Source organism: Sinocyclocheilus anshuiensis, unplaced genomic scaffold, assembly GCF_001515605.1.
Source record: "Sinocyclocheilus anshuiensis isolate Anshui unplaced genomic scaffold, SAMN03320099.WGS_v1.1 scaffold782, whole genome shotgun sequence".
Lineage (NCBI taxonomy): Eukaryota > Metazoa > Chordata > Actinopteri > Cypriniformes > Cyprinidae > Sinocyclocheilus > Sinocyclocheilus anshuiensis.
Window position 1 is genome coordinate 780490 of NW_015546111.1, and position 11018 is coordinate 791507.

An 11018-nucleotide genomic window follows, 5' to 3' on the forward strand; every position below is an offset into this window, starting at 1 on the left:
ATATATATGTAACATTTACATTAACTTGTATTGATATTTTACAGTATTACTGTTTTACTGTATTGATTAAATAAATGCAGCCTTGGTGAGCATAAGACTGTTTTCTGCTGCAAGTAACATCAGAAAGCAGCTAGTAAATATGTCTATGTACATTTTCTATTGATCTTGGCATCATTTTTTTATCAAAAGATGATAAATGTTAGACAAGAGAGCTGTTAGCGGACTTTTAAAGTGCACAGCATTTTGAGCTGATTCAGGTGTTTAGATCTCTAAATCTAGAGATTTAGAGGATAATGATGATATGCAGTCCGAGTAAAGTATGCCAGATCGCAGTACACCGCTGAATGCTCCCTAACACCAAACACACAGAATCAACCTAAAATTCAGAAATTGGGAATTTGTCATGCATATTGCATTTTTGGCCATGGTTGTGTCTTATTTGCATAATTTCTGAATGAATAGGATGCTAGAACGATGCAGACTGCGTGTGTAAATAAATGACACAGCGGGTGTAATTCATTCTTAGTGAATTCTCCCTTATCTGACTGGCTTTTATTAAAACAAGCTTATTAAAACAAGCTGCCTCATATGGTAACATGTCTGTATATTTATTTGAGAGTTGTGTGCCTTTTCTTAGGCTAATTCAAAAGGCTCTGACAGCACAATTGCTGTAATTGTTAGCGATGTGCTGAAATGCATTTTAGTGACCAGCCGATAGGTATAGGTGGCACACTGTAGAGATGCGGTCTTTGCTCAAAAGTTAACAATCCTTTTCACAACCTCTGAGGGACATCTTAACGCTTTCAAGGCTTCATAAAACTGTAGTGGTATTTATACATATTTAAACAGAGAAAACTGACAAAGTACTATTAGATGGTAATAAAGTGCAATTCCGAACAAGCAAATCAACAGATGATGTGGTCATGAAAGCTCATCTCTGCTGAGTCTCCTAACACCCTCTTCCTTCGCCCCCCTCCCCACTTCCTGCAGGCGGCAGATGGCATCATCTAAGCCCCACTGTGCACATTAAATAATTAAAACTCTCATCAGGACCTGGACACACATTGTCAAGAGTGGCATTGTGCCAGACTGCGGAAATCACCATTTGGCAAGACAAGTCAAAAAGGAATGGAAGGCCAAAAGAGCAGAAAGAGTGAGAGAGAAGATTTCTATGTGATTCAAGAGAGGGTGTGGTTTCTTTACTTTTATATTCTCCACGCAGTTATGTTTTTTTCATTGCTTTAGCGTTGTGGCGACTGCAATATGTGACTCTGGACCACAAAACTAGTCTTAAGTCGCTGGGGTATATTTGTAGCAATACCCAAAAATACATTTTATGGGTCAAAAGGGACTAATTTAAAGGCGATTTTCTCAATATTTTGATTTTTTTTGCACCCTCAGATTCCAGATTTTCAAATAGTTGTATCTTGGCCAAATATTGTCCTATCCTAACAAACCATACATCAATGGAAAGCTTTTTCTCAATTTTCAATTTCTAAAAATTGACCCTTATGACTGGTTTTGTGGTCCAGGGTCACGTTATGTACTATTCAAAGACATTAGGATGCAAACATAATATTTTAAACCTATTCAATACTTTTGCTGCAACATGTAACATATTTTCAGTCCCTTTTCATACTTTCTTGCCTTGTGATTCATGTTGGCTCATAAAAACATGAATTGAGCATCACACAGTGGCATTTCCATCGGACATGTGGCCATCTGTGGACTACAAACAATGTAGCCTGGGCCTCTGCCTGGTTTTACAAAGAAGATAAATAATACAAGCTCAGGGTGGATGTACAAAACAGCATTCTCTGTTATATCAGACCTCATAACCTGTTTATCTGCTTTGATTGACAGATTTCAGATGTGTGCAGTGTGGGTAGGTGGTTTACGGTGATTTTATATACATCCTGCTCAAGCAGGAAGCTATTGCCAGAGTGGAGGAAAGCCCTGTGGTCACAGAAGGCAAAATGATTTAGAACTCCAACGCAGGCCTGCAAATCTAACCAAGACAGCCTTGTTATGAAACCTACGGTATGGGAGAAAGATCATTATGCTTCTTTTATCCAACCATTACTGCATTATAAGAAAATCAGCCAAAATTTAAACATTTACATTGAAGATTATGGAATGAAGCAACCTCGCAGACAAAAGCATAAATGGTTTCTTTGAAACTGTTATCATTAAAGGAACAGTTCACACAAAAAAGAAAATTCTTCCTCAGGCCATCCAAGATATAGATATAGAGAATATAGATGTAGATGAAGAGAACTTTATCATTACATCACTTGCTCACCAATGGAGCTTCTTCAGTGAATGGGTGCTGTCAGAATGAGAGTTGAAACAGCTGTTAAAAACGTCAAAATCCACAGGTAATCCAAACAACCCCAATCCATCAGTTATGTCTTGTAATAAACGTGTTTGTAATAAATCCATCAAGATGTTTTCAACGTTAAACTGGTGCTCTCGGCTAAAATACAAGTCCTCTATAATAGTGCTCTCTCCAGTGAAAAAGTCATATTGTCTGAATTAAGAGAGAAATATGCACAGAATAAGCACCGTTTACAAGCAAAAGCCGTTCTAAACAAATATGTTGGTGGATTATGATGCAAGAGGACAACAGATGGACCTTTTCCCTGGAGGGAGCATTATTATGGATTATGAACTAATACTTTGGCCAGAAGTGATGTTTAAAGTTAAAATGCCTTAATTAAGGATTTGCTTATTACAAACACACTGCTTTTTACTTCACAAGACGTCAATTGATGGTCGTGTGTATTACTTGTGGATTATTGTATTTTTATAAGCTGTTTAAACTGTCATTCTGACGGCACCCATTCACTGCAGAGGATCCATTGGTCAGCAGGTGATGTAATTCTAAATTTCTTCAAATCTGTTCCGATGAAAAAACAAACTCACATACATCTTCGATGGAAATCAGCACATTTTCATTTTGTTTATTCCTCTATTCCTTAATTTTTTTATGGCCAGGCACAGATGAAGGATAGATTACAACTACAGTATGTGCATATCCAAAATATATTGAAACCATATCCAACTTTTTTCCCATGAGTTTGCATTTGAATCTTTAAAAAAAAACATTCAGTTGACTTGTCGGAGCATTGAAAGTGATTTTCATCACTTATCACCACGGAAATAGAAAATGTTCAGTAGTTCAAAATATTAAATTCTACATAAACCATACACTGTTTAAGTAACAGTCAAACTATCAGATGAGCAGGGCTGGCTGCAGTTCCCATAGGAACTCTTCGCTATCTGAGACTGAACAGTGCTAACAACCACATGAAGCAATTTATGTTGCCTGAGGGCCTTTTTACATCTGACACCCATTCAATGAACTGGTATATATAAAAAAAAGAAATCTAAAAAGTTTCATTTATGCATCCACAACTAGAGCCTTTGCAAGCCAGATAGAATAGAGCCTATGTTTATTTGTGTTTACTTTTTTAACTTTTGCTCATGCCCTCCTTCTTGTTTTAGTAGACTTTCAGCACTTGAATGAGTGGTGTATCCTCTGCCACCACCAGCCTCCTAAATTGGTTTCTTTATGCAGTATATTTTGTAATATTAAGTGCAGAATATGTATGTAATGTCTTGACAGCACTATGTCTCTTCTTAGGGGTGTTTTTGTGCACATTACATTGCGCCTTGCAGCAATCCTGCACCTGTGTTTTCTCGTGGGGATCAATAAAGTATAAAGTATTCTTTATCTATGCTATTTATCTGTTTCTTTTTTTCATGTCTAATCCAGACTCTATATATTCAGTTAAAAAAAAAAGTCTTCAAATTTATAGATATGACTAAAGGATACATTCAAAAGGCCATATTGCAGTTTAGTTGAACTGAGACCTTGCAAAAATCGATTACGTTTAAAGGGAGCTCAAAGTACAAAGAACCACGTATGCTGGAGGAAGATTATCTAGACCTTATTTTGTAGGGTTCAAGTGTCTCACATACAGGCAAGGAAACACCCCATATGAGGAATTATTTCACAGTGATTAACTAGTCAATCAAAGTGGAACAAATCAACATTTCTGGCCACTAAGAGATCGCCTCCCTGCATTTGAAGTCCGCATGAAATGACATTCGCAATGCATTTTACCTCAGAAAAAAGATATGTTTGAGTATTTAAATAGAGAAATGTAGGGCTGGACTTGATTGGATCATAAAAAGAGGATGTTACGTACCAGAATGGAGCCAGCTGGTGCAGGCGCAGACTTGAAGAAAAGGAAAGTCTTTTCCCCGCTTATACAAGAAATATGTATTAAATAAGTAAAGTAGAGCTGTCATGAAACTGCACAGGTACACAAAGGATGAGGATCCAGACGCAACATTTTTCCAAGTCTAAAAACAGGCAAAGGTCAAAACACGGGCAATCAGTCCAAACAAAAACAACAGTGTTGACTAAGCTGGTTGTACAGTGTAAAAGTTGGGTTAGTACCAGTGGACTATAGGGCCTTTCGCACCACTTTAGTTCCAGAACTAAATGTATAGTACTAAAGTACTGGGACGATTTTGCGCAAACTATTTCCCAGTACCATTTAAAGGGTTGCATTCGCACCGACAGTGTGTACTAAGAAGTGACGTAAGCCGGTTGACAGCGACGTCATTTGTGCGCAGCGTTCAACAACAGAAACAAAAGAAGAACAACATTTACAACAGGAGGATGGAGGACGCTGTGATCGGAGCTGTTTTTGTTGTCTCGCGGGTTTCACAATAATGGACATGGAAAGTCGATGTATACGTACTACTATTCTTTTTTTTTTTTTATGTTTTTGAAAGAAGTATATTATTAGCACAAAGGCTGCATTTTTTTAATCAAAAATACAGAGAAAAAAACATTAATATTCTGAAATATTATTAGAATGTATATGTATATTTTAAAACATAATGATAGCAAACCAGAATTTACAGCAGCCAATACTCCAGTCTTTGTTGCCACATGATCTTTAAAAAAAATCAAAATGTTTTGTGAAAACAATGATTTTAATAAAAAGAAATTTCAACAGATTATTTGAAGCAGAAATCTTTTGTAGAATTAAAAATGTCTTTAATTTCACTTTTGATTAATTGCTGAATAAAATTATTAATTTCTTAAAAAAAAAAAATTCTGATCACAAACTTTTCTGATCCCAAACTGTATGTTAATAAATTATTCTTTGTATATTTTCTATTATACTGATCCCCTTACGTCTTTGTTTTCAGATAAAGCCCCTCATTTTTCCCGCCTGGGAGATGTGGAGGTCAATGCTGGACAAAATGCCACTTTCCAATGTGTGGCAGCTGGACGTCCCTCTGAAGCAGAGAAGTTTCTGTTGGAGGTGAGTATAGATTGATTTTTATTTATTGATTTTTTTTTTTTTTTTTTTGTGAGAATAATCAGGTTTTGTCAAATTCAATAATAGTTAGCTAAAGGCTGAGGTTGCCATCTGTTGTGACTTGCTGTAAGTCAACAAAATGAACACCAAACAGGCTCAAAGCACCTGAATGTTCATTTTTAAAAGGATAGTTTTTGTAAGGAAATTTTAGGAACATTTTTGTTCAGATTGACTTTGTTCTTAAAACTACTCCTGTTCCTCAGATGAGATCAGAGAGGCCATGTTTATGAAATCAGAATTAATTCTCTTTGTCATTTAGTTAATTAGTCTACGTTTTACCCTAAATATTTTGGTTACCAGTTTATATTAACGTTCAATCCTCAAAGCAAAGCCATATACAGCTAAACCGCTCGCTGTCTGTTATATAACATGATTGTTCTGAGAGCATTTTTATGCTGTAACATTGTCTTCGGAAGAAACATTTCACACTGCCTTCGGAGAGCTGAAGTTTCTGGCATCAAAGATTGATTGGAATTAAATCAAATGAGTGATTGTCACATCAAGGTCAAGGACAGATGCCTGTGGTTGCAAGCTGTCACAGCAACAGAAGATTCTGTAATAATCAATGTCCTCAATCCCTCTGAAGTGCTCATTCCTCCCCTAAACACAGCAGGAGATATATGACTCTATGGCTTCACTTCCGTTTTATATGGACGTTTTCTTACTTCTTCTGTCATCTTGTAGTACTAACTGCAGTCTAGTTTCTGTCAAGCTCTGTAAATATATATATATAGCAATAATAAATTAAATTGATCAGTCTTTGTCTAATAAATGCAGTTATAATTTTGTATTCAGCAAAGAATCAGAAAAAAAGGGGTCATAGTTTCGACAAAAATATCAAACAGCACAACTGTTTTCAACATTGATAAGAAATATTTCTTAAACACGCAATCAGCATAATTAAATTAAAAAATATATTCCAATATAATATTTAAATTGTGAGCTAGTAATGTTCCACAAAAGTATTTATACTGTATTTTGATCTAATAAATGCAGCCTTAGTGAGCATTAGAGACGTGTTTCAAAAACATTAAAGCTTATAAATCTTACAAACCCCAAACTTTTGAATGGTAGTGCATAAATAGTTAAACTGCGTGTATGTATGTGTGTGTGTATATATATATATATATATATATATACATTATTATTATTATTATTATTATTATTTTAGTGCATTTTTACTTTTTTCCTAATTACATTTGCTGTCATTTTTAACAACAGGTGTGCTAGCTAATACCAGACAAATACATGGCCAAATTGCATATGTAATGCATGGCACGCTTAGTCCAAACAGATTGTTCACAGCTCTCTTATGTTTATTCTCCATGTTTGCCTGTCTGGCAGTTCACTGAATGTGATTGCTAGGTTGAATAAAGACAGAGTGGCTCTCACAGATGATTGTATGTTTTGCTTTGTTTTGTGCGAACCTCAGATTTGCAGCCATTGCCCACACATTACCCCTGCATTCAGGTCTGGTTTGTGTGGTCTTGAACCACATTTAAAGCCTAAACACTTTAGCAGCCCCATAATAAACAAACACACATAGTTGTGTAGCAGCCGCAGACCTCCTTCTTCCGTTAGTGCTTTCCGTTAGTATGAGTGCACTCTCAGTGCTCATTTTGTGTCCTTGGTATTCAGAGAGGGGAAAAAGGGAATGCGTTGACGTCTTGGATGGGTGCTATTCACACCACTGTCTCGCTTAAATTACCTGAGCCGCAGTGAAAGGTTGCTGTTATCAAGTGTGGTTTTGTGTGAGAGACGTGTCTGGTTCCTCACAAAGCTCCACATAGCAATTCCTGGTACTCAGTGATGTGCAAGACTTTCAAGACTTATTTATTTTTGGTCCTTATTCAGATGAATCATACTTTGGTGTCCAATATTTATGGCTCATCTTTCAAAATAAACAGAAGCTATTCACTGTCATTAATCTGAATGAAATTGCGTCATTGCTGCACTTACAGTAGTATATGAAATGTTTATTTAGTCATATTTTAAATGCAAATATTGCCATTTATTGCAAACCCATGAGATGTTCGTGCTGCTCTTTTCTATACAATGCAAGTGAATAGTGAAGTTATTTTAGTATTGTTTATATACAGTTATAGTACTTATTAATATTTTCAATTAGATTTTATTTTTTATTTTAAATTCAGTTTTCGTTTCTATTTAGCTTTAGCTTATTTTTAGTAATTCTGGTATTTGGCCTTATTTCATTTAGTTTCCAAGGCAATATTTCTAATTGAAGAGAAGGTTTTTCATCTGATATCATTATTTGTATTTTGTTTTATTTCAGCTTTATTTCAGTTAACGAACACTTTTTAACAGTTTTAGTTAGCAATAACAACACTGCTGTCAAGCTCCAAAAATAAAAAAATAAAAATAATAAATAAAATAAATAAATACAAAAAAATGTAGCCCAATAGAAAAAAGTGAAGTCCAACTTCCGGTTCACACGCAAAGTTGTTCACTGAAAATGTTCCATCAATGTGCCATCATAATGTATCTTCTTTGCTGCAGTTCTTTTATCTCATTCATGCAATTTTAAATATATGATTAAGTATATGCTTAAATTTTGCACTTTGTTATCAATTATGGGGCACATACAAACTTTTGATGTTTTCACCATTGATTTTCAGAGAACAACTACTTAAATGTAGGTCTGTTTCTCACATGCAACTATAAGAAGACTTAATATGGACTATTTCTATGATGGTTTTATAGTGTTTTTGTCCTTTTTGCAGCTTGACAGCCTATCACTATGATATATGTGTGTACATATAGCACATAATTAGCGCATAATTGATAACTTCATCATCAAGAAGTAATATAATTGGGCAAATGCAATTTAGTGCTGTTTTGGCTGAGTATTTGTGTCCTGAGCTTAATGACAAATGGCTCTATCCCTCCAGAAATTCTGTTGTCGCTACGACTAGCATCCAGAAAAGTGCATTGTGCATTCAGTGTTTATAAGTACTTGGCAGCGTGTGCTTGGTGACTAGGCTATAGCGTGTTTTCATGTTCTTCTTCTTTTCTAGCGGCACAATGGTGAAGTGTCTTCAGGTGGTTCTGTCAAGCACTTAGGCCGCAACCGCTTCTCAGTGTCTTTTCAACTGGAGGACGTCCAGAAGCGAGAGCAGGACCTCTACCGCTGCGTCACGCAGTCCTCCAGAGGCTCAGGCGTCTCCAACTTTGCTGAACTCATCGTCAAAGGTGAAGAGCATGTTTTCTTTCCTTCTTTTGTCCTTTCTGTCTTTGTTTTACTGCCCATAATGTGCACATCACAAGATAATGGAATTCTGGCTATATCCATGTCATTGTATTCTTTTTTCATTATAGCCTTGCATTCTCACATCTTATGCTCTTTTGTCCTGAAATTGTCAGTTTAGTAAGAAGAATGTACAGTATGTGTGGACTGTTGTTGTAGCAGGCTTTTGCTGGCAGTTGGTATTTAGGAAAGCTTCAAGTATGATAATTCTGACCTTATTTACTCCCCCTTAACTAATGCCAAACCTCTATGCTCTAATTTTTGTTTGTTCAGTACAAATATATATATATCCTTTTTTGAGCTTGACAGCTTGTGGTCACTATAAACTATTGAAAAGTCCTGTTACATGATGTGGCGATTAATTAATCAAATTAATTGCATATTACATTTGGCTGTGAAAATACCTCCAAAAGATAATTTCAAGCCAGTATTGTGTTAAATGAGAAAAGTATCAAGTAGACATTACAAAAAGTAGCTTTAGAAATAAATATTTTATTTAATTCAATGTAAAATTTATTACACATAAACGTTTAGGCTACAACGGCTAAAACCATAACTAACATAAACTATGGAACATAAAAGAAGATGATTTGACAAACATCTCAGTATTTTTTATTCATATGAAAGTCATTGTTAACATTGTTAATGTTAACCTTTATGGGTTTTTTTTTTTTTGGAAATGAAATAATACTCTAAATTAGAAACTAAAGCTGCCACCAGAAGGTGGCGGTAAGTGTCTATGAATAAATAATTGAGTCATTCATTCATGTATTCGATTTGTTCAAACGTCGGATTCAATCAGGAATGATGTAAATGGCTCTCTTTATGAATGGGCCGCTGAATCATTGGTTCACACGATTCGTTCAAAATGCAGATTCATTCAGAAACGAATCGCCACTCTGTTGTTAAAGGGGTCATATGACGTTGCTAAAAAAGAACATTATTTTGTGTATTTGGTGTAATGAAATGTGTTTATGTGGTTTAAGGTTCAAAAAACACATTATTTTCCACATACTGTACATTATTGTTTCTCCTCTATGCCCCGCCTTTCTGAAACACGTCGATTTTTATAAAGCTCATCGTTCCGAAAAGCGAGGTGTGCTCTGATTGGCCAGCTATCCAGTGCGTTGTGATTGGCCGAATACCTCAAGCGTGTGACGGAAATGTTACACCCCTTACCTTACTGTGATGCCGTGTGATACGTGACGAGAGAAAACCAATAAAACCCATTACAAACGGCATTTGTAGCATCCAGTGGGGACATAATTACTGATTATAATGACTTATACTGTCTTTTTACGCGCCGCGTAAACATAATACCATGTCTGCATTTGTGATCGGAGAAACGACAAACAACTAGCACTGCTCTACACTGCTCAAAACTCGTGTTTGAATTAGAGCTGCACAATATTGGAAAAAAACTCACATTGCGATATTTTATTTTTCTGCGATATGAAAACAAAAATCACCACATGACTTGAATAGTTTATTTAGAAAAAAACTAATCAATGATTGGGTTGATTTTGTAGGCGAGTAAATCAGCATAGGAAATAAACAAATTACAAGCATAGATAAATAACAGAACAAAGATACAAATGAAATAAGCAGTGCTTTATATTTTTCAGGTAAGTCTAACAGTATTCAGGTACAGAAATGTAATAATCAAATGTAAAATAACACTGCATAGTCTTCACAAGTTACAAAAGTGATTTTTCTTTGTGTTTTGTTGTTTGATTAACATTCATAACACAGAAAGCCTCAGGAACATTCAACTGCTGTAAACCAATATACTGTTACACACATCCCTTTTCTTTCTCAATTGTTTCCCTTCACCTAAGCCATAAGCAACTGCATTTACAAGGATACTTGCAGGTCACAGTATTTCAGGCATAAATAGACGCAGAAGTGAACAGAATTCAGAGTTCACGTGCACCTGCGTGGCTCTCACCGCGTCTACACTGATCGCGAGCGGCGCGGCGTGGCGCGACAAAATACTATAGAACCCATTTTAATCAGTGATGCTGTGACTGACTACACTGGATGCGGCGCGGCACGACAAATCCCCGACAGTAAAGTCTCTTTATGACCTACTGACACAAAGTTCAAATGATTTGCAAAGGTCGCTTTGTCGCGTCCAGTGTAGACATACTTTGGGGCCGTTCACATGTCGCGCCTAAAAACGCATGGAAAACGCCAGCCGCGACGCTCTCTCCTTCTTTCCAAAGCGTTCAGGAGCTTGCGCTTACGTGGCGTCTGCCGTTGCTAAGCGACCGTGACCTGGCGCTCTCAGCGACAACGCGGAAGTTTCAACAAAGGATAAATGGATTTCCAGCACTGAAAATCCCTTG

General features: G+C 36.2%; 1 protein-coding gene across 1 annotated transcript in view; it reads left to right on the forward strand.

The window, feature by feature from the left end:
- Positions 1-11018, forward strand: part of LOC107700666 (receptor-type tyrosine-protein phosphatase U-like) — a 103790-nt gene that overhangs the window by 16095 nt on the left and 76677 nt on the right. Inside the window, exons 3-4 of the mRNA XM_016502403.1 lie at positions 5233-5348; positions 8441-8615. Of these exons, the coding sequence (XP_016357889.1) occupies positions 5233-5348; positions 8441-8615 (291 nt within the window). The remainder of the gene's footprint in view (positions 1-5232; positions 5349-8440; positions 8616-11018) is intronic.